Consider the following 26,961-nt stretch of genomic DNA (forward strand, 5'->3'; position numbering starts at 1 on the left):
GCCCAGATGCTCGAGTGACATTCTCTAGAGCACCAGAGGTCCTGCCTGCCTTCCGGCTCCGCCCCCTGCGGCCGTGCTTTCCCCACCAAGCCAGCCACCTAACTTGGTCTCCTCTGACTCTGAAAATAGACTAGGCCCCGCCTTCCTCCTCCTGGACACGCCCCTTGGAGGCCCTGTCCCCAATAGGCCTTGCCTTCTGACTTGGTCCCGCCCCTAAGGGCAGGCTTTAGCTCTAAAATTAGACTAGGCCCCGCCTTCTTCCTGGCCCTGCTTTCCCATGCACCTTCCCCGTCCCCACAATGGTCTTTCTCAGAGAGGCCTCCCTGGCTGAGGCACCGCCTCCAGGTTGGGCCTGGCTCTTTTCAGCAAGGCCTTCCTCCTTGGCTGCTCACAGTGGCCCTCACCACTTCGCTGGCCTCAGGTGGCCTATTGTCACCAGTGAGTCCCATTGCCGCTGCTGGGGAAACACTGAGGTTTCTGGCTAATGATGTGTATTGTTATTCAGAATGGAGTAGGAGCAAACAACAGGGTATTTCTGTTCCCAAATAAACTTTATTTTGTGTGTGAGGGGGTTCTTCTGACCATCTGAGTGGCTTTTCCAACTCCAGGTCCCTCTCACTGGGTCATTGGTTCTCCCCACCTCTCCTCCTTTCCTCTGCCTGAGCCCCAGTCACCCCAGCCTCACTTGTTCTTATTTGGTAAATGGGGACTGGCTGGCTTAGGGAACTCAGAGGACCAGAGCTGGCCCTGAGCCAGGCCCTGCCAGTTCTACCAAGCCCAGGGGACACAGATGAGTCATAGCTCTGGGGAGATTTGAGGTTCAGCAGATGAGCCAGACAGAGAAGTAGGGTAGAAAAGTGACCAGAGCCAGGATGGGGGACACCCCAGAGATAGGGGGTATCCCTGGGAAGCACAGGACCCAGCCTGGATGGACTGGAAAGTGCGAAGTACAACTTGAAGGGTAAGCAAGCACTGATTAGGCCGGTGGGAAGGATGATCTTGGTGGAAGAGGGGCCCTAGGGCTGGGTGTGGAGGAAGGAGGTGAAGGGGATCTTCCTCTGACAGCACCACTCAGGAGGATGATATCTTCTGTGGCCCCACCCCAAGTACCCACTTGGGCCCCCAGCCTCATGGCTTCATTCAACTCAACATTTCCTTCAAGTAGGACTCTGACCAACTACCTTCAGGGTGGGGCATACACCAAACAAGAACCCAGGAAGCTTCTTCTTGGCCTTAAGGTATTCTCAACGGCCACCGGTGCTGCCTAGCTGGAGGCCCAACCAGGCATCCGCACCTAGGAGGGGATCATTTGATACTTAGGGATAAATGTTTGGGGAATCCCGGTTCTGGGCTCAGTGCCCATGTCCTTGCAATTACCTATGCGCCTTCTATCGGAGTCTCACAGACTTTCCTGTCCAGACTGGCTTTGAACTGCAATTCTCAAAGCTTGGCAAGGAAGGTGCTACAAGCCCGCTGATGAGGTGGGGGTTGGTAGGGGTTATTTGGGGAGAGCTTCTCCCATTTAGGGGTGATTTGTATGACTTCATGGGGCTGGATCAGGTCCTCCTGGGGATTCCTGATTCTGTTAGGGGGCTCCTCACAAGGCTTGTTGTAGAGCCCACCCCTCCCAGGGTCACTGTCTGGTAGAATCGCCCTCCAGCAACCCTAAGCCCAGATCTCTTAGTGGTCCACACTACATTGCTCTGTGATATAGCATATCACCTTAGGCCCTGTTTGGTCAGTCAACAAGCACAGATTGAAGTCTTAATAGGGACAGGAGAGTCTGTGACATGGCTGGAGGAGGAGGTGGAGGTCGTGAGAGGCACGAGGGCTGTGCCAGGGGCCATAACTAAATAATGGTAGTGGAGGAGGTAATGCAGACCCAGAGTGCCAGCCAGGGAGACTGGTGGATAGATGTGGAACTGCTTTGATCTCAGGTTGTTCCTGAGAGAATATACAGCTAATGGGTGGACCTCCATAGCCCAGGTAAAGACTGCAGATGGATACCCACGTCTGGTGGTGGGAGGTGACATTTATTCTTTAGCACCAGTGCCAGGGCTTGATCTCAGGACCTCTTGCTCTTGCTTTGCCTTTTTTTTGCCAGTCCTGGGGCTTGAACTCAGGGTTGAACATTGTCCCTTGTGCTTCTCTGTGCTCAAGGCTGGCACACTACCACTTGAGCCACAGCGCCACTTCTGTTTTTTTCTGTTTATGTGGAATCGAACCCAGGGCTTCATGCAAGCTAGGCAAGCACTGTACCGCTAAACCACATTCCCAGCCCCTTGCTTTGCTTTTTTTGCTCAAGGCTGGTGCTCTACCATTTGAGCCACAGTTCCACTTCTGGTGTTTTTGGTAGCTAAATGGAGATTAAAAAGTCTCATAGACTTTCCCATCGGGGCTGGCTTAGAACCAGATTCTCAGATCTTAGCCTCCTCAGTAGCTAAGGTTATAGGCATGACCCACTGGTGCTCTGCAGGTTCTGAGCCACTTGAGGTCAGAGAAGTAGATAATATCCAGCAAGGGCTGGGGCCACAGTGTGACCTTGACCCCGGGTCTTTTCCCCTAACAGCCCCACCAGCATAGACCCTGGTAGTGACCCAGACGATGTGGAAGACAACAAGAACACAGGTACCACGTTGGATCAGGGGCAGGGGAGGGAGGCAGGAAGAGAGGGGACAGGTAGATAGATGTCTGGCACTGTCAACCTTTTTTTTTTTTTTGCCAGACTTGGGACTTGAACTCAGGGACTGAGCACTGTTCCTGGCTTCTTTTTGCTCAAGGCTAGCACTCTGCCACTTGAGCCACAGTGCCCCTTCTGGCTTTTTCTGTTTATGTGGTGCTGAGGAATCGAGCTTCATGCATGCTAGGCAAGCACTCTACCACTAAGCCACATTCCCAGCCCCGCACTGTCAACCTTGTTTAGGGCTGCTGACTGGCTTACAAACCCTCTTGTTGAAGGGGTAGACTCCAGATTGGAAAGGAGGTTGCGCCAGCTGAGCATGTGATCGCAAATGCTTGGAAGTCCATTGCCAGGCCTCAGTTTACCCCATCTGTAGAATCAGTGGATATCAGTGGTTCTCCCAGTGCCTGATCTCTAGTGGAAGTTACTCTTGAGACCCACGAGTGCCAGTGGCTTTGGAGCATGGCGGCGCCGGGACTGAGATGGGCCCCAGGCGTGGCCCTCACTCCCTTCTGTTTGTTGCTGAGATCCTGGGCATCCCTGGAGTGCAGCTCTTGGGGCACATTCATCGGCCTCCAGGGCTTTGTTAGGGTGTTTGTCTGCTCTAGAAGTGCTTGACTTTCTCCCGCTGCAGCATTCACCTGGGAGGTGAGGGCCAACAACTGGGACTTTCACACCAAGTCCAAGGAAAAGTTCCTATGCTGGCGGAGGAAAAAGTACAAGGTGGGCAGCGAGACCACAACCCTGACAGAGCCACGCCCAGCCCCACCCCCACCCCTGCCCAACAAAGTCTCTATCCCCTACCATGCTGCAAGGATCTTCCCATTGGGAGTTTATTTTCATGCTCCCAGAGTGTGTGTGCTGGTACTGGGACTTGAACTCAGTGCCTGGGTACTGTACCTTTGCTCTAAGCTGATTCTCTACCACTTGAACCACAGTTCTGCTTCCAGGGTTTTTTTTTTGGGGGGTGGTGGTGGAGAGGGTGCAGGTGTTAATTGGAGATAAGAGTTACGAGGACTTTCCTGCTCCAGCTTGCTTCGAATCTTGATCCTCAGATCTCAGCCTCCTGAGTAGCTAGAATTACAGGTGTGAGCTGCTGTGCGTGGCTAGTGTTTCACTTTGGGAAACACCGTTGTTGAGGTCTAATTACTGCTGACCCAGCAGACGCTCCCTTAATGCTGGCTCTGGCCACTCTGGCCAGGCAGGGATGGGGTGGGCTGGCCCCAAGAACCCAAAGGCCTGGGTAGCTCCCCATTTACTGACGGATGCTCTCTTTCTAGTCCAACGTCATCCACACAGCCAAGTACAATTTCTTCTCCTTCTTGCCACTGAACTTGTATGAGCAGTTCCACCGCGTGTCCAACCTCTACTTCCTTCTCATCATTATCCTGCAGGTGAGGCAGGGCGCAGGGCTGCCTCCTCCAGGAAGCTCTCCGGAGCACTCTGGCCACTTCCCTAGGCACATGGGAGCTTGTCCACATTCCTTCTCCCTTACACTTCCCCCTTCCATGTGTGCCTGGCATCAATATAAGCTGAATGGTGAAGCGGGAGGAGGCAGCCCCCTCCCTCCGGTGGGATTGTGTTCCGTCACATAACCTCCTTGGCTTCTGTGCCCATGTGGCTGGCCTCAGACTGGGGAACCAGGAGTCCTGATGGTTTCTTTTTTTTTTTTTTTTGGCCAGTCCTGGGCCTTGGACTCAGGGCCTGAGCACTGTCCCTGGCTTCTTCCCGCTCAAGGCTAGCACTCTGCCACTTGAGCCACAGCGCCGCTTCTGGCCGTTTTCTGTATATGTGGTGCTGGGGAATTGAACCTAGGGCCTCGTGTATCCGAGGCAGGCACTCTTGCCACTAGGCTATATCCCCAGCCCCCCTGATGGTTTCTTGACACCTGCCAGGTCATTTTCTGGCATCTGAATAGCAGGGACTGGGAGGGGAAGGCAGTCACCCACCAAGACCCCTCCTTCCTCTCCTGGAGCCCCTTACCTGCTCCGCATTTCAATTCTGCTCCATTTTGTGGTTTTATCTTATTTTATTTTTTTGTCAGTCCTGGGGCTTGAACTCAAGGCCTAGGCGCTGTCTCTGAGCTTTTGTGCTTGAGGCTAGTGACCTACCACTTCGAGCCATAGCGCCACTTCTGGTTTGGGGGTGGTTAATTAGAAAGAAGAGTCTCAGGGACTTTCCTGACTGGGCTGGCTTTGAACCATGATCCTTGATCTCAGCTCCCTGAGTAGCTAGGATTACAGGTGTGAGCCACCCTTGCCTGGCCAAGGCTTTATTTGTTTGTTGTCTAGTGGTTGCTAGTGTGTGTGTGTGTGTGTGTGTGTGTGTGTGTGTGTGTGTGTGTGTGTACACTGTCCTTTAGCTTTTATTGCTTAAGGCTGGGGCTTTACCTACCACTTGAACCACACCTCCACTTCCGGCTTCTTGCTGGCTAATTGCCTCCAACCTTTGCCTGCACAAGATGCAGGAACTAGTGGACTGGGTTGGAAAGAGACTGTGTGGTCTGGGGGGCTTGGACAGGGCCAGCATGGTACTCAGACCTGAAGAATGACCAGAGAAAGAGGACTGCAGGAACAGGCAGTGGAAGAGGAGCGGCCCGTGTGGCAGGAAGGCCAGAGGTGATGAACAAGGCCTTCCCAACCCTGCAGGGCATCCCAGAGATCTCCACGCTGCCTTGGTTTACCCTCTTTGCCCCATTGGTCTGCCTCCTCCTTATCCGGGCTACTCGAGACCTGGTGGATGACATTGTAAGTTAGGATGACGCCGGGGGCGTGAGATCATGATGTGTATGTGTGTGTGTGTGTGGGGGGTGTCCAGAGTTCTGGTCCCAACATGGCTGGCCTTGATGGGTTGGTCATGGCTCTCAGGGTGAAGACCTGGGTGGCTGTGCTGGGCTCTGCAGCCTGCTAAGCAGGAGCTTCTGTCATATCAGCCATCAGCTGAGGCGGCCCCTGGTGTGTGGCCCAGAAGCCTCACCCTGGACAGTGCTGGCTGGCCCTGGCTGGCCCTGGCTGGCAGGGGTGTGAGTGGTGGCTGGCCAGTTAGTTACCTGGCAAGGTGGGGACTGTGGGGGAGGGCGGGGCCACCTCTCTGATCCCACCCTGCTGGTCCAGGGGCGGCACAGGAGTGACCATGCTGTCAACAACAGGCCCTGCCAGATCCTGAGCGGAAAGAGGTGAGGCTGGAGGCGGCCGGGAGGATTGGCCTGGGCACGGAGGCCAGCATGTGGTCATGGCGGGCAGGGGCCGGTGGAACAGCTGGTGCCGCTGCGCATCAGATCCAGGTCCAGGCCTGCAATCTTTTTTTTTCTTTGCCAGTCCTGGGACTTGAACTCTGGGCCTGGGCATTGACTGTCCCTGAGCTCCTTTTGCTCAAGGCTAGCACTCTACCACTTGAGCCACAGCGCCACTTGTGGCTTTTTCTATGATTAATTGGAGATAGTCTCACAGACTTTCTTGCTTGGGCTGGGTTTGAACTGCAATCCTCACATCTCAGTCTCCTGAGCAGCTGGGATTACAGGCGTGAGCCTCTGGCACCTGACAGGCCTGCATCTGTTAGGCACCTAATGTCTACCTGACCTGGGGTTGGCCCTGGGATCATGAAAAAGAGATCAGTTACCTGGGCACGGGGAGGTCAAGGGAAGGCGGGGAGAGACTTGGGTAGGAGACCATGGAAGTCATTGGGCAGAAGGAAGAGGAAATCATGGAAGGCTTCTTTGGGGAGGCAGCCGCTGAGCAGAGAGGGCACAGGGCTCAGAGCCTGGGCCTGGGGGAAGGGATCGGGTCCATTCTCACCTCCCTCCCCGCAGCTTTACTTGGAGGAAGTGGAAACACATCCGAGTGGGAGACATGGTGTGTCTCAGAAAGGACAGCATAGTCCCGGTGAGTCAGTTCAACCCCCTGCACGCGCCCCAGGAGAGACTCCTCACCCCGTCTTCCATCCCCCCCTACAGTTCTGTCTCCTTCCCATCCTGTACAGGCAGACTTGCTCTTGCTAGCCAGCACGGAGCCCAGCAGCCTGTGCTACGTGGAGACGGCGGACATTGATGGGTGAGAAGCTGTCCCATCAGCAGGATGCTGCGGCTCGCACCTGTTAGCCCAGCTACTCAGGAAGCTAAGATCTGGGGATCACAGTTTGAAGCCAGACCAGGCAGGAAAGTCCCTGAGACCCTTATCGCCAATGATCTCCCAGAAAACCAGAGCTGGAGCTGTGGCTCAAGGGGTAGAGTACAAGCCTTGAGCAAAAGAGCTCAGGGACAGTTGCCAGGCCCCGAGTTCAAGCCCTGGGGTTGGCACATGCACACGCATGCATGAATGCACACACACACACATAATAATAATAATAATGATAATATAAAAATAAATAATATAGGGGCTGGGAATATGGCGTAGTGGCAAGAGCGCTTGCCTCATATACATGAAGCCCTTGGTTCGATTCCCCAGCACCACATATATAGAAAATGGCCAGAAGTGGCGCTGTGGCTCAAGTGGCAGAGTGCTAGCCTTGAGCAAAAAGAAGCCAGGGACAGTGCTCAGGCCCTGAGTCCAAGGCCCAGGACTGGCAAAACAAAAACAACAACAACAACAAAAAAACCCCAACAACAACAACAAAAATAAATAATATAAAAAAGAAAGAAAAGAGGCTGCAGCATCCTAAAGAGAAGCCAGAAACATGGAGGAAAGATGCCAGTCAGCTGACTCCCATCTCCAGCTTTCCCATGAGCATTTATGCGGGCACAGAACAGACTTTCCCAGCCAACAGGGACATAAAATGCAGGAGGACCTGCTCCCGAGGAGGAGATCTGCCTACTGGGCACCACGGGATCTGCTGGCTTAGGTCCTGACCTGGGCCTCTTGTGCTGTGTGATCTTTGACAAATCCCTTGCCCTTTCTGGGACTTCATCTAGAACACAGCAGATGCTCAGCAAATGTGTTCACTATCTCTGAGAGAAGGTGTGGCTCCTCCCGCCAGGGTGTCAGCCATCTTTTCATCATCTTCTGCATTTCCCTGCCTCCTCTTGTTACCAGGGAGACCAATTTGAAGTTCAGACAGGCCTTGACAGTCACCCACCAAGAACTGACCAGTGCTACAAAGATGGCGTCCTTCCAGGGTGAGTGGGAAGATGGAGTCCAGGGCCTCTACCCCTCCTCTAGCTTTGATGGCGGTTAGGTGGGGCCTAGCACCCAGCCCAAATCGCTCTGCATCAGTGCATTTACCAGCCTGTACTTTAAAAAAATATATATCATTGTATTGTTATTATAAAGGTGATGTACAGCGGGGCTATCGTTTCCTAAGTCAGGCAGTGAGTACATTTCTTTTTTTTTTGGACATTGTTACCCCTTCCTTTGCTTTCCCCATTTCCCCTTCCCATTCCTGCCTACAAGTTGCATAACTCATTTTCCACGTAGTGTCTACTGAATAGCACGATTGCATTTGTTCACCCTTCCTCCCTCCCTCCCTTTCTGTGTCCCCTTTACTCCCCTAAAAAACCCCAAAGGCAAAATCAAGCACCACCATCAACGACAACAATAACAACAAAAATGCCCTGTTTCTATTTCTTGGACCTTGTAGCTTGTTCCAGGCCTGCTTTCTGTTCCTTCCATCGATATTAATGCTGAGGGTTTTTCTGTTGTTGTTTTGTTTTTTGGTGTCAGTCTTAGAGCTTGAACTCAGGGCCTGGGAACTGTCTCTGAGTTTCTTTGCTCAAGGCTAGCACTCTACCACTTGAGCCACAGTGCCACTTCTGGCTTTTTGGTAGTTCACTGGAGAGAAGAGTCTCACAGACTTTACTACCCATGCTAGCTTTGACTGCGATCCTTAGATCTTGGCTTTCTGAATAGCTAGGATTACAGGAGTGAGCCACCAGTGCCCGGCTCATGCTAACGTATTTTTCTTTCTTTCTTTCTTTCTTTCTTTCTTTCTTTCTTTCTTTCTTTCTTTCTTTCTTTCTTTCTTTCTTTCTTTCTTTTTTTTTTTTTGCCAGTCTTGGGCCTTGGACTCAAGGCCTGAGCACTGTCCCTGGCTTCTTTTGCTCAAAGCTAGCACTCTGCCACTTGAGCCACAGCGCCACTTCTGGCCATTTTCTATATATGTGGTGCTGGGGAATCGAACCAAGGGCTTCATGTATACGAGTCAAGCACTCTTGCCACTAGGCCATGTTCCCAGCCCATGCTGACGTATTTTAATGTCTTGCTATGTCTGCAAAATGAATGCACTGCATTTCCTTAGGTTTGACTTTTTTGTGTGTACCAGTACTTGTACTTGAACTCAGTCAGGGTCCGGTGCTCTCCTTTAAGGAGGATTTTGCTCAAGGCTGGTACTCTACCACTTAGGCCACATTTCCACTCCTGGCTCTTTTGCTGGTTAACTGGAAGTAAGAGTTTCATGGACTTGTCTGCCTGCGATGGCTTCAAACTGCAAACCTCAAATCCTGGTCTGCTGTGTAGCTCGGATTATAGGTGCAAGTCACTGGGGCTAGCTTTTTTTTTTTTTTTTTTCCACTTTCCTTCTTTATGACTTGACAAAGCAACTGCTGGGTGCCAGGTGCCAGACCTGGTTCTAGGATCCCTAAGGGACTGAGAAGAGGCTGACAGCTGTTAATGATGTCATTGGAGACATAAACACCCAGCAACATCCCAGGATCAAAAGTTGCACTAAGGCTGGGTGTGGTGGCTCATACCTATAGTCCTAGCTACTCAGGAGGCTGAGATCTGAGGATTGCAGTTCAAAGCAGGAAAGTTCATAGGACTCATATCTCAAATTGAGCACCAGAAAAGCTGGAAATGGAGCTGTGGCTCAAGTGATAGAACGCACTAGCCTTGGGCAAAAAAGCTCAGGGACAGCACTCAGCCCATGCGTTCAAACCCCAGCCCGCCCCCCCCCCCCCACACACAAAGGAAACCAGACAGGACTAGTCTGTCTGAAGGAATGGGATGTTGGGACATGTGCAAAGTCCCTGAGGCCATGAAACAAGCCTTGGCGGGTTCTAGGGGAAACCAGAGGGTGGGAATGGCTGAAGGTACCTGAGGGCACCCCACGGTCCATGAAGGTGATTGGAGCAGGAGGGTGGTAGGAGCACTCCCCCTACTTCAGTTGGGGAGGAGTGGCAGAGTCTGTAACTGGGATCAGGGTTTGCACCCTGTGCTCCACAATGCTGACTGCCATGCATCTGCAGGCACCGTGAGGTGCGAGGACCCCAACAGCCGGATGCACCACTTCGTGGGGAGCCTGGAGTGGAACAACAGGAAATATCCCCTGGACACTGGGAACCTGCTCCTGCGTGGCTGCAAGATCCGTAACACCGATGCCTGCTATGGCCTTGTCATCTATGCAGGTAGAGCGGCTCGTGACAGCTATGAGGGGTGGAGTGGAGGAGACAGGGCTAGGCATGGACCTGCAGAGAGATGTGGGCTCTGGTGGCTTGGCTTCTCTGCTAGAAGGAACATGGCTGAGAAACTATGGTGCTCTGTCTGGGCTATGGCTTGTCAGTCTTCTCCCTTTTCAGGGTCTGAGCCCTGAAGATGGAAGGCTAGTGGATGATTGGGTGGGTGAGGAGTGGATGGATGGAGGGTGGGGAGAGTGAATGAATAGATGGGTGTGTGCACAGGTGGATGGAGGCATTGGGGATGGATGGATGGATGGATGGATGGATGAGTGGATGTATGGGTGGATGGATAGATGGGTGGGTAGGTGGATGGGTGGAGGGCTTAAAAAGTAAGTGGATCAATGGATGGATGGGTACATAAATGGACATGTGGATGGGTAAGTGGATGAAATGATGAAGGATGGGTATATGGATGGGTGGATGAGTGGAGGAAGGGGGGATGGAAGGTTGGATGAATGGTTGGGTGGATGGGTGAAAATGGTGGATGGATGGTTGGGCAGATGGATGGATGATAGATGGATGGGTGGGGAATGGATGATTGGATGGATGGATAGATGAATACATGGAGAGGTGGGTAGGAGATGGATGATTGTGGACAAATAGGAGATAAGTGGTTAAGTGGATTGATGATGGATGGTGGGTGGATGGGGAATGGATGATTGGGTGGATAGATGGATGAATAAATGGATGAATAAATGGATGGTTGGATAGATGGACGGAGGGTGGATAGATGGCAATAGATGGACAGACAGATGGGCGGATAGATGGGGGATGGATGGCTGTGTGGTTATAAATCTTGCAGGTGTTGACACAAAGATCATGCAGAACTGTGGCAAGATCCACTTGAAGAGGACCAAGCTAGAGCTCCTCATGAATAAGCTAGTGGTCCTGGTGAGCTCCCATCCAGGGCTCTTGTGGGGTGACACTGGGGAGTCTAGAGGCAGGCTCCCACCCTACTGATAGGAACCTGGAGTTTCTGTCTTCTGGGCCTTGGCTTTCTTCCTCATACAAGAGCAAGTCTGTGTTGCCAGAGAATCTTTGGTAAAGTAATGTTTAAACATCTTTTGGCATGGGGGTGTAGCTTAGTGGTACTGTGCTTGCCTAGCATGCGTGAGGCTCTGGATTCTGTCCACAGTATTGCTAGGAGAAAAAAGTCTCATAAAATAAAATTTGATCTAGACATTTTCCAAATCTATAAAAAAAATCTCACCTATCCCCTGCAATGAAAAGGAACCATCCATAAGTCTTTTCACAATCATCTTCATGATTTATTTTTGTGCTGGTACTGAGGCTTGAACTCAGGGCCTGGGCACCATCCCTGAGCTTTTTTCACTCAAGGATAGCACTCTACCACTTAAACCACAGATCCACATCCAGCTATTTAGTGGTTAATTGAAGACAAGAGTCTCACAGATATTCCTGTCCTGGCTGGCTTTGAACCTTGATCCTCAGATCTCAACCTTCTTTTTTTTTTTTTTTTTTTTTTTTTTTTGGCCAGTCCTGGGCCTTGGACTCAGGGCCTGAGCACTGTCCCTGGCTTCTTCCCGCTCAAGGCTAGCACTCTGCCTCTTGAGCCATAGCGCCGCTTCTGGCCGTTTTCTGTATATGTGGTGCTGGGGAATCGAACCTAGGGCCTCGTGTATCCGAGGCAGGCACTCTTGCCACTAGGCTATATCCCCAGCCCCAGATCTCAACCTTCTTGAGTAGCTAGGATGACAGGCATGAGCCTCCAGCATCTTTGTGATTTTTATGTCATTCTAGTAAAAATGAATCAGCCACAAAAGTCAGGAAAACCTCTGGGAATATCCCTCCCCTGATCCCTTCTTGCTCCATCTTTGTTCTCCTCTTGCTGACCCCGTTCCGATGTTAGGTCTGAGGATTATATTATCTCAAACTTTGTCCTTTTCCTTGCCTATGACCCCACCGACAAATCTGTGAGGGTTTCAGGGCCCTCTCAGCCGCCCCCCCCCCCTTATGCCTCCTTATTTCATGTCCACCTTGTAGATCTTTCTGTCCCTAGTGGCCATCTCCTTGGCTTTGACCCTGGGCTTCCGTTGCATGATCAAAGACTTCAAATGGAAGCACCACTACGTGTCTGCCAAGCACCCAAGGCCGGAGATTCTGGAGTCCTTCCTCATCTTCTGGAGCTTCCTCATCCTGCTCAGCACCGCGGTGCCTATGTCTTTGTTCATCCTGTAAGTCCTGCGCTGGGCGGGCACGCTGCCTGTTTCTCAGATGGGGTCTACGGAGGCCTCCCGAGACAGTAGACAGGGCCGGGCAGGTGGGAATGTGACGGCCATGCCTTTGCAGAACAGAATTCATCTACCTGGGCCACAGCCTTTTCATCAACTGGGATGCGGGCATGTACTCCGAGCCACGGGCCATGCCCGCCAAGGCCCGCAGCACCAGCCTCAACGACCAGCTGGGCCAAGTGCAGTATGTCTTCTCAGACAAGACGGGCACGCTCACGCAGAACATCCTGACCTTCAAAAAATGCTGTATCAACGGCCACATCTACGGTGGGCATGCCCAGCCCTCCCTTTACCTCCCGCCCTGTCCCCCTCCCATGCTCCTTCTTGTGGGGGGAGGGTGCCCCAATACCTGATTCAGGGAGCTGGGTGCTCAAGATCTAGGGTTACAGGGTCTTCAACTTCAACCACAGATCATGGCCATATGGCTCCAGGTTTGGCTGGTGACATTGGGTACCCCCTTGGAGGGGGGCTGAGCTTGGGTAGGGGGAGGGAGGCTGAGATGGGGTGGAGGGGGGCAGGGTGGGGACCTTGAGTGTGGGCTCCCAGGCAGTCAAGTTCTGAAAATTTCTCTTTTGTGTGTGTGCCAGTCCTGGGGCTTGAACTCATGGTCTGAATGCAGTCCCTGAGCACTGTTGCTCAAGCCTAACGCTCTACCACTTGAGCCACAGCTCCACTTCCAGCTTTTTTGTTGTTGTTGTTCATTCATTGGTGATAAGAGTCTCACAGGCTTTCCTGCCCAGGCTGGCATTGAACCATGATCCTCAGATCTCAGCCTCCTGAGTAGCTAGAGTGACAGGCATGAGCCACCGCCCCCCCAGCTCTGAAATACTTTTGTTCTTAGATCCGGATGAGGAGGCTGGTCCCCCCTGTGAGGTAAGCCCTTGGCCTGGCCCTTCTGGCAGGTGGAAGGACGGACAGGGACTCACTTAGAGGCAACCTGTCCTGTCCCCTCACCCAGGAGAAGCCCTACATGTGGAATGAATTTGCAGATGGAAAACTCCTTTACTACAACAAGCAGCTACTACACACGGTGCAGCGCAGACAGGACAGGATGGTGCAGGAGTTCTGGCGCCTGCTCGCCATCTGTCACACGGTGATGGCCCAGGAAGAAGACGGTGAGGGTATGGCCCGCCTGGCCCTCTACCTCAGAGAGGGCTCAGCCGGGGGAACTTGCACATCATCCCCTACCCCAGGCTTCCCAGCCCCCTCAGGTTCCTGTCGTAGCCCGCCTGAGCCCAGCCCCTCATCCTAGGCTGTCCAAGCCATGCTGGCCTGGAGGCAAAAGATGATGGCTCAGAGCTGGGCACCTGTGGCTCACATCTGTAAGCCTAGCTACATAGGGGGCTGAGATCTGAGGATCAAGGTTCAAAGCCAACCCCAGCAGAAAGGTCTGCGAGACTCTTATTTCCAATGAACCACCCCAAAGACCAGACATGGAGCTGTGGCTCAAGTGGTACCGCGCTAGCCATGAGCAAAATAAATAAATAATCTCAGGGACAGCACCAGGCCCTGAGTTCAAGCCCCAGGACAGGCATCAAAAGAAAAGAAAGGAGTCTGCATCAGCAATCAGGGAGGGCGAAAGGGGGTGAGTGTTCTTACTTCCTCCTCTACTTCCCCACCTGTTCCCTCCCCCCCCCCCCGCCCCCTCCAGACCAGCTGCTGTACCAGGCAGCATCCCCGGATGAGGAAGTGCTCGTTACTGCCGCCAGGAACTTGGGGTACGTGTTCAGATCCCGCACTCAGGACACCATCACCGTGCTGGAGCTGGGAGAGGAGCGGGTCTACCGGGTGCTTGCCATGATGGACTTCACCAGTGACCGCAAGCGGATGTCTGTGCTGGGTGGGCGCCTCCCCTCCCCACGCCCCGCAGGGAGCCCGTGGCAGAGGAATGTGTGTGCCAGCCAAGCCTCTCTGTCTCCCTACAGTCAGGAACCCCGAGGGGTCCATCTGCCTCTACAGCAAGGGCGCCGACACAGTCATCTTGGAGCGCCTGCACCAGAGGGGTGACATGGAGGAGACCACAGAGGAAGTCTTGGCTGTGAGTCTTGGCTGAGAAGTGTGTGTGTGTGTGTGTGTGTGTGTGTGTGTGTGTGTGTGTGTGTGTGTTGTGCTGGTCTAGGGACTTGAACTCACAGCCTGGACGCTGCCCCTTGAGCTTCTTTTCCCTCAAGGCTAGTGTTCTACCCCTTGAGCCACAGCTCCATTTTTGGCTGTTTTGATTAGTTTAACTGGAGATCACAGCCGCATGGATTTTCCTGCCTGGGCTGGCTTAGAACTGCAGTTCTAACTCAGATCTCAGCCTGAGTAGCTAGAGGCCGGGCTCAGCTCAGCATTTAAAGCTAGGTTCCTTCCATTTCTTGCTGCCCTCTGTCCTTTGACCCCTCTATGGGGCCCCAGGACCCCGGTTTCTAGCTCACCCTCCCCTGTGCCTACGTGACCCCTTGGGACCTGGGCACAATGCTCCCCCTTTGTAATTCACAATCTTTTGGCTCTTGAGGGCCAGCCCAATGACCTCTACCTTCAAGGTGCCTTTCTGATCTCCACCGGATAACACAGGGGCCACCACTAAACCTCTTCCTCTGGTCCTGCCTGGATTTACAGAGCTAGAGGGATCAGTGTCTAGCCTGAGGACACCCCCAAAGATTTCACTGAGGGGTCTCTAGGGAAGCCTGCTCTGCTGGGCTTAGCAGGAAGCAGGTATTTGGTTCTAGAATAAAGACTTAGAGCCCAGGAGCTCAGTGAAATGCTTGAACCACTCTATGGGATGAGTAGGGAAAGAGGTTCAAGGTATAGATCGACTTGAGGATCCCGACACCCAAGGAGCCCTGCCATCTGATCTGTGCCATCTCTTGTCTCACGATCCCCATCAACACCATGAAGGGGTTCCCTGGTAGGGTGCTTGTAGCTTGACGTTTGATCCCTTTTCTGTGGTTCTCTCAGGCCCCAGGCCATCCTCATGGTGAATGAACTCTGGACTCGATTGAGGGAGCCTGAGACCTGAGCCAGAGATCATCACTGTTCCAGGGCAGAGGGTGCAGAGGGAGGGGTCTGAGGGAGAGAGGTCTAGACCAGAGGACCAGTGGGGCTTGAATTAAGGGCTTGGGTGCTATCCTTGCGCTTTTTTTTGTGTGTAAGGCTAGTGCTCTACAACTTAAGCCACAGCTCCTCTTCTGGCTTTTTGGTAGTTAATTGGAGATCAAAGTGTCATGGAAGCCAGGCATCAGTGGCTCACACCAGTAATCCTACATACTCGGGAGGCCGAGATCTGAAGATTGTGGTTCAAAGCCTGCCAGAGCAGGAAAGTCTGTGAGCCTTGAGCACAAAAGCACAGGGACAGCACCCAGGACCCAAGTTCAAGTCCCAGCACGGGCACAATAAAAATAAACAAATCTCTGGCCCCTCATGGGATCTCAGCTGCCTCCGCCGCTGCAGGCTCCCCTGTCCAGACACAGAAGGAGCCCAGCAGCAGTGAGGTCCATCCGAGCAGGCCGGAAATCTCACCCAGATAACCATGACAACTCTTAGAAATGTAATCATCATTCATTGCATGAATTGGAGCAAGCTACCTGGTAGTGAAAGCACACACATAAAGAACTCATCAGTTTACCAAAGTGTAAATTCTCTCATCTCAAAGCACTGTCAACTCTTTTTACCTAATCTTCCTTAAGATCTGTATTGGAGGGCATCAAATCAAGCTTGTGATTTAAAATCTACACCAAAAAAAAATAAACAAAATAAAAATCTCATAAATGTTCCTGCCTAGGCTGGCTTTGCATGTGATCCTCGGATCTCAGTCTCCTGCATAGGTAAGATTTACAGGTGTGAGCCACCAGCTACCAGCTCAAAATAAATCTTTGAAAAAGGCTGGTAAAGTAGCACCCTTGGTGCCTGGCTTAGAGTACTAGTCTTGAGCTTAAACGCTCAGGGACAATGCCCAAGACCTAAGTTCAAGCTCTAGCACTGGTGCTAGAGAAAGAAAGGGGGCGGGGGGAAGGGGAGAGAGGGAGGGACCTCTGGCTGGGGTGGTGACAGCTCTGCACCTCTTCCCCCAGGCCTTTGCAGGGCAGACCTTGCGGACCCTGTGCCTGGCCTACAAAGAGGTGTCTGAGGAGGACTTTGAGGTGTGGGAGAGCCAGCACCGCAGGGCCTGCCTCCTGCTACAGAACCGGGCACCGGCCCTGTACCAGCTGTATGACGAGATGGAACAGAACCTCCAGGTAGGCAGATACTCAGAGGGCCAGTTGGTGGGGGTGCCTCAAAGCCTATTACCAGGGTGCTCAGTCCTCAGGTCGCCCTTCTCCCCCTCCCTCTCCACCAGCTGTTGGGAGCTACAGCCATTGAGGACAAACTCCAGGACGGGGTTCCAGAAGCCATTCAGTGTCTTAAGAAAGCAAACATGAAAATATGGATGCTCACGGGGGATAAGCAAGGTGGGTCCCCAGTCCCTACGCCCCTTGTCCCAAGACCCATTGGCTGCCCCTCCCCTGTGTTTGGATCCAGCATTTCCTACCAAAAGACAGATGGGGCAACTGAAAACCCTCCGTGAAACCTGGGAGCCGGTGGCTCATGCCTTTAACCCTGGCTACTCAGCGGGTTGAGATCTGAGTCGTGGTCAAAGCCAGCCAAGACAGGAAAGTCTGTGAAACTCTTTTCTCCAATGAACCACAAAAAAGCCAGGCATCTTGAGCTGTAGCTCAAGTGCTAGAGCACTGGCCTTGAGTGGAAAAGCTGAATGAGAGTGACCAGACCATGAGATAGCCCTAAACCAACACACACACACACACACACACACACACACACACACACACACACACACAACCCCCAACCTCAGTGACAATCAGGGTGCCTCTTGAGGATGTACAGTGTGCTGAGGACTCAGTGGGGGTTTTGTATTTGGAGTAGTGCTGCAAGACGGCCCCTTGCCACCTCTGTGTGGGCAGTAGACCTTACAGAGCTAAGCACTCAAAATAGCTTGCCAGCTGCATGCTGGTAGTGCATGCCCACAATCCTAGCTACTCATGAGGCTGAGATCTGAGGATCATGGTTCAAAGCCAGCCCAGGTAAACAAATCCATGAAACTCCTACATTGAATTAAAGCAAAAAGCTGGCAGTGGAGGTGTGGCTCAAGCCAGCCTCGGTTTGGCAAAGGGAGGGTGTGAGGCTCTAAGTTCCAAGATGCAAGAAGCAGAAATTTCAAGATCCTACCTGAAAAAGACTAAAGAAAAAAACAAAAAGGATGAGAGTGTGGCACAGATGGTAGATAGAGAACCTGACTAGCAAGCATAAGTTCCTCAGTTCAAACCCCAGTATACTGGAGGGGAAAAAAAAAAGTACAGCAGGTGGCAAACTCAAGCTATGACCTGCCCAGCCCTCAAACCCACCTCCTCCGGAGTAGCTTAGCCTCAGAAGTCAATAGCTGGCCTTTTCACTCTGAGCTGTAAACAGTGTCTCAGGGCTAGCCCTCATTGGCCAGCCTGGGTGATGTACTCTGCTCTGAACCAATCACCATGGCCAGGATCAGTGGGCACTGCTGTGATTGGCTGGTGGGTGGGGGTCCACGTGGCAGGGTGGGTGTGGTCACCAGGCAGGGCTGGGAAGTCTCTGAGCAGGAGTCATTTACAGAGACAGCTGTGAACATCGGTTTTGCCTGCCAGCTGCTGACAGAGAATATGCTCATTCTGGAGGACCAGGAGATAAGGTAAGGAAGGCACAGGGGTGGGCAAGAGATCCCGAATGTCTATGACCTGGAGGGTCTCCTGGGCATCTTCAGTGTATTTTATTTATTTTTATTTTTTGGCCAGTCCTGGGCCTTGGACTCAGGGCCTGAGCACTGTCCCTGGCTTCTTCCCGCTCAAGGCTAGCACTCTGCCACTTGAGCCACAGCGCCGCTTCTGGCCGTTTTCTGTATATGTGGTGCTGGGGAATCGAACCTAGGGCCTCGTGTATCCCAGGCAGGCACTCTTGCCACTAGGCTATATCCCCAGCCCCTTCAGTGTATTTTTGGATCTGGCTGACTGGACTCTCAGGGTAGGTCTGAGAGCCACTCCAACAAAGGGCGAAACTGAGTCATGTATGGGAAGGGAGAGGTGGGAATAACCCCTCACCCCTGCTATCCTGCAGCCGCATCTTGGAGACCTACTGGGAGAGCAACAACAACCTTCAAGCCCCACCAAGAAGAAACTTGAAGTCCCTGCCCCAAATCAACATGGCCATGGTCATTACTGGGGACTTTCTGGTCAGTGTTGGCTTGGAGTGGACAGTAGGATGGTGGGTATGGAGGAGGGGGTCTGGCCATGGGGACCCCAAGGTTGTTAGGGATTGGGTGATTGCTGCCATCTCAGATGAAAATGCCAGGAGAAAGCCTGGTGCTGGGAGCTCATGCCAGTCATCCTAGCTACTCAGGAGGCTGAGATCTGAGCATCACAGTTCAAAGCCAGCCAGTGGTAGAGCACTAGCCTTGAGCACAAAAGTTCAGGGACAGAATGCAGGACCAGAGTTCAAACACCAAGACAACAAACAAACAAGCAAAGGCAAATAAAAAGAAAATGGCAAGAGATTGGATCCAGAGAGGCCAGTGTGCAAGGGAGAGACACAGTCAAGCCCAGGGAGAGAGTTCGTTACACAAGGGTCTCAGGACCTCAGGGAGGGACATTCAGTGGAGGAAATAGAGGAGCACACAGGCCGGATGATGTAGCCCCTTCTCTCTGCTATCCAGGACCAGCTGCTTCTGTCACTGCACAGGGAGCCCCAGGCCCCCGTCCAAAATGTGGTGATGGACAAGACGAGGCAGGAGCCTGGCCAGAGGAGGAGGAGGGACTTCCTGCAGACCAGGAGGCTCTCCTGGATGTGGCAGAATTCCAGACCCCCACGGGCCCCGGCCCAGTCTAAGGCCTCCAATACCCAAGAGAGTCCCAGGGTGCGACAGGAACAGGCATTTGTGGACCTGGCATGCAGGTGCCAGGTGGTCATCTGCTGCCGCGTGACGCCCAAGCAGAAGGCTCAGATTGTGGCGTTGGTGAAGAAATACCAGCAAGCGGTGACCCTGGCCATTGGGGACGGGGCCAATGACGTCAACATGATCAAAAGTGGGTGGCAATGGGCTCCGGGTGTGGGGAGGAGGCTGTGGGCAGCCAGCCAGGGTGGCCCTGGGGGTGGGGGGAGAAGGTAGTGGTGTCAAAAGTCTGCATGTCGGGCTGGGAATATGGCCTAGTGGCAAGAGTGCTTGCCTCTTATACATGAAGCCCAGGGTTCGATTCCACAGCACCACATATATAGAAAACGGCCAGAAGTGGCGCTGTGGCTGAAGTGGCAGAGTGCTAGCCTTGAGCAAAAAGAAGCCAGGGACAGTGCTCAGGCCCTGAGTCCAAGGCCCAGGACTGGCAAAGAAAAAAAAGTCTGCATGTCCCCTGCAGCTGCGGACATTGGTGTAGGGCTGGCAGGTCAGGAGGGCATGCAGGCAGTACAGAACAGTGACTACGTGCTGGCCCAGTTCTGCTTCCTGAAGCAGCTGCTGCTGGTTCACGGCCGTCTCTCCTACGTGCGCATCTCCAAGTTCCTTCGCTTCTTCTTCTACAAAACGACAGCCTGCGTGATGGGCCATGTTTGGTTCTCCTTCTACAACGGCTTCACTGCCCAGGTGTGCAAGGCGGGTAGGAGCCGCCCAAAAGGTGGCCTAGTCTCTCCCCATCGCTGCCAGTAGCAGGCATGGGCACACTGGAAACTCCAGGGCCCCGCTGGGCAGGGTGGTGCATGCCTGTCATCCTGGAACTTTAGAGACATAGCAGGGAGATGTGGAGTTTGAGGCCAGCCTGGGATGTACAGTAAAACCTCGTCTCAACATTCTATTTTAAATTCATTTAAAATTTTATTCTCTTAATTTCAACTTCTTTTTAATTTGTTTGTTTATTTTATGTTTATCTGTGCCAGAACTGGGGATTGAACTCAGGGCCTGAGCACTGTTCCAGAGCTTTTGTGCTCAAAGTTTTGTGCTCTACCACTTGGGCCATAGTTCCACTTCCAGCATTTGGGTGGCTAATTGGAGATAAGAGTCTCAACGACTTTCCTGCCAGGGCTGACTTCAAACCATCATCCTCAGAGCTCAGCCTCTTGAGTAGTTAGGATTCTAGGTGTGTGCCCATAGCACCTGATGTTAATCACTCTTATGTTTATATAGGCATAACTAGGGGTTGAACTCAAAGCCTTGCTCTTGCTAAGCAAGTGCTCTACCATTGAGCTACACCCCCAGCTCTCTCCTACTTTAGCTATCTTTTGGATAGGATCTCACCTCTGACCAAGATCCTCCTACCTATGTATCCCATGTAGCTGAGATTAAAGGTGCACACGCCCCTTGTAGGCTGAGTTGGAGTCTCACTAACTTTCTGCTTGAGTTGGTCTTGAATTGTGATTCTTAAAATCTCCTGTCCAGGGCTAGGAATCAGCACCACATATATAGAAAACGGCCAGAAGTGGCACTGTGGCTCAAGTGGTAGAGTGCTAGCCTTGAGCAAAAAGAAGCCAGGGACAGTGCTCAAGCTCTGAGTTCAAGGCCCAGGACTGGCAAAAAAAAAAAAAAAAAAAAAAACCTTCTGCCCACCAACTAGCTGGGATTATCAGCCAAAGCCACCATATATGTCCTTATGTAGTTTTATCTTGATCTTATCTCTTGTATTTATTTATTTAGCTGGTACCTGAGTTTGAACTTAGGGTCTCATGCTTGCTCAGCTTGCCTGCTTGACTGATGCTCTACCACTTGTTTTGCTGATTATTTTGTTTTGTTTTGTTTTGTTTTTTTGGCCAGTCCTGGGGCTTGGACCCAGGGCCTGAGCAGTGTCCCTGGCTTCTTTTTTGCTCAAGGCTAGCACTCTGTCACTTCAACCACAGCGCCACTTCTGGCCATTTTCTGTATATGTGGTCCTGAGGAATCGAACCCAGGGCCTCATGTATAAGAGGCAAGCACTCTTGCCACTAGGCCATATTCCCAGCCCTTGCTGATTATTTTGGAGATAGGGCCTTGGGTGCTTTTCTCCATGGTCTGACCTTGGACTGTGACCCTCGATCTCAGCCTCAGGAATAGCAAGGATTATAGGCGTGAGCCACTGACACATGGCTCATCTATACTGGTTGTCTCCCTTCTGCAACAGGATCTTTATCTATTTGGTCCCTAGTTTACCCATTTATCCTCCATACTTACCAGTATCCTCTAACACTGTAGGTCACCTGCCTGTCTCTGCCTGTCTCTACCTCCGAGCAGCCCCTCTGGCTGGGCACGTGAGAACCTGTGAGAGGTCCTCACATCTTTTCCTGTCCCCAGCACATGGCTTGCTCAGCCCTTACCTCGCCAGCCCCTCTGCTTCACCTTCCCTCAACCTTTTACCTAGTGCTTCGAAGGCACGAATGGTTTGGGGTTGAAATACTCAGCTGGAGTGAATTTGGATTCTGGAGGAGCCAGGTGCTGCTGGTGTCTCATACCTGTCATCCTAGCTACTCAGGAGAGTAAGCTCTGAGGATCGTGGTTCAAAGCCAGCCTGGGCAGGAAAGTCCATGAGATTTTTCTCTCTCATGAACTACCAAAAAGCACAAGTGGAGCTGTGACTCAAAGTGGCAGAGGGTCAGCTTTGAGCAAAAAAACAAACAAAGGAAAGCTTGAGGCCCTGAATTCAAGCCCCAGTAACAGTGCACACACACACACACACAAAAACCCTAAACGCAACAACAAAAACATTCTGGAGACAAGTTGAGCCAGCTGCCAGTCTCTCTTAGCTCTTTACTCATCAGAGGTCCCTACATCAAGGTTATAGAGACCCAGGAATGACCTGCAAGCACATTCTCCTCTCTTTATTTTTGGTGCTTGTCATGGGGCTTGAATTCAGAGCCTGAGTGCTGTCCCGGAGCTTTTTCCACTTAAGTCTAGTGCTCTAACACTTTGAGCTACAGTACTACTTATGTTTTCTACCACTTGAGCCACAGCGCCACTTCCAGTTTTTTCTGTTTGTGTGGTACTGAGGAATCGAACCCAGGGCTTCCTACATGCTAGGCAAGCACTCTACCTCGAAGCCACATTCCCAGCCCCACTTAGGTTTTTCTGGTAATTAATTGGAGATCAGAGTCTCACAGCCTTCCTGGCCGGGTTGGCTTTGCACTTTGAGCCTTAGATCTCAGCCTCCTGAGTAGCTAGGATGACAGGCGTGAGCCCTGGTGCCTAGCCTACATGCTGCTCTGGATCCAGTCATCCATTTACTGCCCCATTAGAGGATGCATTTTCTCAAAGGACTAGAGTGTTCCCCTGTTCCCTGCTTGTCCCCTTCCAGTCCTTGTCAGCTCTAGCCCAACCTAGATTTAGCTCAGCCTTGGTCATTACAGAAATTTAGTAGCCCAGTTGGTGGTGGGGCAGGGTCCCGGGGCCTCTGAAGGTCATCTTTATGTCCTCACTCTGTGCAGCCCCTGTATGAAGGCTGGTTCCTGGCTCTCTTCAACACAGTCTATACCGTCCTCCTGGTCCTGTACATTGGGCTTTTTGAGCAGGTGAGCAGGGGTGAGGCCGGGGGTCCTCCCTGGCGGGTGTGGGGTGCAGGGAAGCCCAGCCCAGCAATGAGCTCTGGGCCCTCATTTGGTATCTGCTCTTGCTGAGCTCTGTCTCAGGCAGCATGTCAGAAGGACGATCATAAGCTTGGTACTGGTGACTCACACCTGTCATCCTAGCTACTTAAGAGGCTGAGATCTGAGGATCGAGATTGAAATCCAGCCTGGGAAGAAAGATCTGAATTTTTTGGGGTGGTGGTGGAGGGTTGCCAATTCGGGGGCTTGAACTCAGTGCTTGGGCACTATCCTAGAGCTTTTGTGCTCAAGGCTGGCACTCCACTTGAGCCACAGCTCCACTTCTAGCTCTTTTGGGAGTAGATTACTAGAGATAAGAGTCTCATGGGCTTTACTTCCTGGGCTGCGAGCCTCCATCCTCGGATCTTAGCCTCCTGAGTAGCTGTGCTTACAGGTGTGAGCCACCGCCTCTCAGCAACATCTTTGCTTTAATTCACTACAACTCACACCGCTCTGGGCAACCAGTGGCCGGACCCCCTTGGGGGTCCCTCCCATCCCCTGTCCTAGCCCAGGACATTGCTGACTCCTTTCCAGGATGCCAGTGTGGAGAAGAGCTTGGAGATGCCCCGGCTGTATGTGGTTGGCCAGAGAGAGGAACTTTTCAACTACTGGATTTTCTTCCAAGCCATCGCCCATGGCATGGCCACCTCCCTGATCAACTTCTTCGTGACGCTGTGGAGCAGCCAAGACAGGGCTGAGCCTGCCAGCCTTGGCGACTACCAGTCCTTCGCGGTGACTGTGGCTGTCTCTTGCTTGCTGTCTGTTATCATGGAGGTAGGCAGGGCCCTCCCCTCGTCCCCATGTCCAGGGACCATGGAGGCCACCCAGGTGACCTTCTTGGACCCCAGAACTTGATGTCCTGACCCAGAGAATCCTGACTCTTTCCCCTTTTCCTGTCCAGGCCATCTTGGTCATCAGATACTGGAACATTCTGTGTGTCGTGGCTGTTTTCCTCAGCCTGGGCTTCTACGCAATTGTGACGTTTTTCACCCAGAGCTTGTGGCTCTACAAGATTTCTCCGTCCACATTCCCATTTCTCTGTAAGCCCCACCCCGAAATCCTGCCACAAATCACACAGGCGACCCTGATACAGCAGGGAAATTGGGGGTGCGGGTAGGGCCACCAGGGACCCAAGAACAGCTCTGCAAAGCCGTGGGTCATGTCTATAATCCTAGCAATTCAGGAGTTTGAGATCTGAGGATCATGGTTCAAAGCCAGCTCACGCAGGGAAGTCCCTGAGACTCTTCATCTCCAAACACCAAAAAACCAGAAGTAGAACTGTGATTTGAGTGGTGGAGCACTTAACTTGAGCAGAAGTGCTCAGGGAAGCACTCAGACCCTGAGTTCAAGTCCCACAACTCACACACACACACACACACACACACACACACACACACCAAGAACCGAAAGAGAATAGCCATGCAGGTGGCTCATGACAGTCACCCAGCGAGTCCTGATAGTGAGTCCTGATAGGCTGCTGTCTGGTAGTGATCTGGGTGGGGTTGGCATGGAGGGGGAGGAAGTGGGGTCTATGCCATGTCCCTCCGCCTACCCTCAGATGCTGACTACTCTGTGCTGACCCAGCCGTTCAGTCTCCTGGTGATCCCACTCAACATGGCCACCACCACTTTACCCATCTTGGCCTTCCGCACCATCTGCCAGCATCTCAGGGAGCTGCATCCCAAGGTGAAGCAGGGCCGGGGTTGGGGTGCCTTGACCCTCCCTGGGACCCAGCAGCTCCTCCTCGACCCCCCATTGAGGGGGATGGGCATGGAGCCCCAAGGGTACCCTGTGCCCTGGGGGGGGGCAGACTCCCTAAAGGAAGACCCCACATCCTTGTACAGGAGCGCCAACTGGCGTTGATTGACTGACATTAGCTCCCCAAGAGTTATGGAGTTACAGTGGCTGAATCAACCTTGAACTGCTTTAGGGGAAAGGGGTGGGGGGGGCATGTAGAAACATCCTAAGTAACCACAGGTGGGGAAATGAGCCTCCAGTGCGGTCTCCAAATAGATGGAATGGTCTTGGGGGACAGAGTTTTAATTTGGGGAAGTGAGAATGTTCTGGAATTGGATGGTGGTGATGACTGCACAGTTATGCATACGTGCTTAATGACATTGGACAGTGCCCTTCACTGGGGCTTTGAAGGTAATTTTTAGCTCATGCTCTTCAAAGTCCATTTAATTGAGAAAGCCTCTCCCTCGTGGTCCAGGATGGCCTCACAATGCGCCATCTTTTTGCTTCAGCCTCCTAAGTGCTATAGGGACCGTGGTGTCTTTATCATTGTGTTTATTTTATCACAGTGAAAAAAGAATGTACTAGCCAGGTGCTGATGGCTCACACCTGTCATGCTATCTACACAGGAGGCTGAGATCTGAGGATCATGGTTCGAAGCCAGCCCAGGCAGGAAAGCCTGTGAAACTCTTATCTCTAATTAATCACCAGAAAACCAGAAGTGCTGCTATAGCTCAAAGTGGTAGAGTGCTAGGCTTGAATGAAAAAGCTCAGGGACAGTAAGGCTCTGACTGACCAAAAGGAAAGAGGGGAGGAAGTACTTACTAACTTATATAACCAAAACATAATTCACCCCCCCAAAAAAAATCACTCTGGGAAAGATTCTGATTGGCTGCTCTAGAATTCTGATTGCCTGTTCTAGAGTTAAGTCCCAGGGAAGGACTGTATTTGGCTGCTGCTCCACAGTCAAATTTCTGGGAAGATTCTTAGTTGACTCATCTTGAAGCAGGAAGCACCTGGCCAGTCAGTCCCCAAGGGCTCTGAATGTTCCTTAGCTGGAGGCAGGTGACTAGCGTTCACCTGGAGTCTGACACCCCTGCTCTCCCACTGTGCTCTCAGAAAGAGGAAACCCCGAAGGATGATGTCTTCACCGTGGAGCGCATGCTTCACTTACGCCGTGAGTCTCCTACCCGGCGTTCCAGCTATGCCTTCTCCCACCGTGAGGGCTATGCAGATCTCATTACGCGGGGTACGATCCTGAGGAAGCCTCCCACGGTCCACAGAGGTCCCCCCATCCCATCTGATGCAGAACTGCCCTCGAGCCCCCAGCTGTCACCCAAGAACGCTAGGAAGACATCTTCCTTGGGGAAGAAGATTCATCGGTACCAGGGAAAGGGAACCTCCATGCCATCTTCAGTCAGGAGCTTGTCGTTAATTGTAGGAAGACGGTCTACTGTTCCCTCAGAAACCCAACCCACTGTCACTAAGCGATGGTCCACCACCATGAGCAGACTATCTAGATCGTTCCAAGATAAGACATTGTCATCTTCTAAGGACCAGTCTCAGCTCTTTGCCACCCCAGCCATTGCCTTCCTGCCAGATCTTTGCCGATCAGAGACTTTGGAGAGGTCATTATCATTCTGTACACTGGCAGGAGAGCTAGAGAAATATCTGGCCAAAGGATCTCAACCCCCAAAGGAAGACACAGAGACACTTCCCAAAATGACCCACACTTCACCGGCAGAGACCCAGACACCAAATGGGAGATAGTCACCCATGAATGAGCATCCCATGGGAATGGAGCCCTGCTCTTGAGAGCCATTTTCTCCCTGGCTTGGCAATGCAGCCACCCTTGCCCCCAGAGGAGTACTCATTGCCTCATAAAAGTCAATCAGGGAACAGGAGGCCTTTCTCCAAAGATGAGGTCTCTACATCTTGCTTTTTCTTAACAAATCAGGGTCCTTGACCCCAGGGAGGGCATTTTTGGGCTCAGTCCTACACTTTGGATTTTTCCTACTTTTCTTTTGTCCAAGCCACATAGAAGATTCCTGGTTTTTAAAAAGTCAAAACAGCTAGGTACCAGTGGTTCCACACCTGTAATCCTAGCTACTGAAGAGGCTGAGATCTCAGGATGGAGGTTCAAAACCCACCCAGGCAGGAAAATCCATGAGATTTTTAGCTTTAATTAACCAACAAGGGCTGGGGATATGGCCTAGTGGCAAGAGTGCTTGCCTCGTACACATGAGGCCCTGGGTTCAATTCCCCAGCACCACATATACAGAACATGGCCAGAAGTGGCGCTGTGGCTCAAGTGGCAG

At 52.3% G+C, this 26,961-nt stretch overlaps 1 protein-coding gene across 1 annotated transcript; it reads left to right on the plus strand.

The window, feature by feature from the left end:
- The first annotated feature begins 861 nt into the window (after positions 1-861).
- On the plus strand, positions 862-26,413 carry Atp8b3 (ATPase phospholipid transporting 8B3). The gene is made up of 28 exons (XM_048340618.1): positions 862-961; positions 2,570-2,628; positions 3,315-3,403; positions 3,961-4,074; positions 5,329-5,427; positions 5,794-5,855; positions 6,489-6,561; positions 6,659-6,729; positions 7,708-7,790; positions 9,855-10,013; positions 10,867-10,955; positions 12,069-12,259; positions 12,375-12,583; positions 13,158-13,189; positions 13,275-13,431; positions 13,968-14,156; positions 14,242-14,354; positions 16,369-16,533; positions 16,635-16,746; positions 17,939-18,014; positions 18,437-18,551; positions 19,032-19,401; positions 19,729-19,952; positions 22,754-22,837; positions 23,444-23,683; positions 23,811-23,949; positions 24,468-24,611; positions 25,767-26,413. Exons 1-28 carry the CDS (start codon positions 873-875, stop codon positions 26,411-26,413), a joined length of 4,194 nt encoding a protein of 1,397 aa, XP_048196575.1. The 5' UTR covers positions 862-872.
- The last annotated feature ends 548 nt before the right edge of the window (positions 26,414-26,961 follow it).

The sequence above is a fragment of the Perognathus longimembris genome, chromosome 3, assembly GCF_023159225.1.
Source record: "Perognathus longimembris pacificus isolate PPM17 chromosome 3, ASM2315922v1, whole genome shotgun sequence".
Classification (NCBI taxonomy): domain Eukaryota; kingdom Metazoa; phylum Chordata; class Mammalia; order Rodentia; family Heteromyidae; genus Perognathus; species Perognathus longimembris.

Coding starts and splice junctions, on each gene's coding strand:
- Atp8b3 (XM_048340618.1), top strand. CDS start 873: ATGGGGGACACCCCAGAGATAGGGGGTATCCCTGGGAAGCACAGGACC. Junction 7,791..9,854: donor AAAGATGGCGTCCTTCCAGG/GTGAGTGGGAAG, acceptor ATGCATCTGCAG/GCACCGTGAGGTGCGAGGAC. Junction 16,747..17,938: donor GCTCACGGGGGATAAGCAAG/GTGGGTCCCCAG, acceptor AGTCATTTACAG/AGACAGCTGTGAACATCGGT.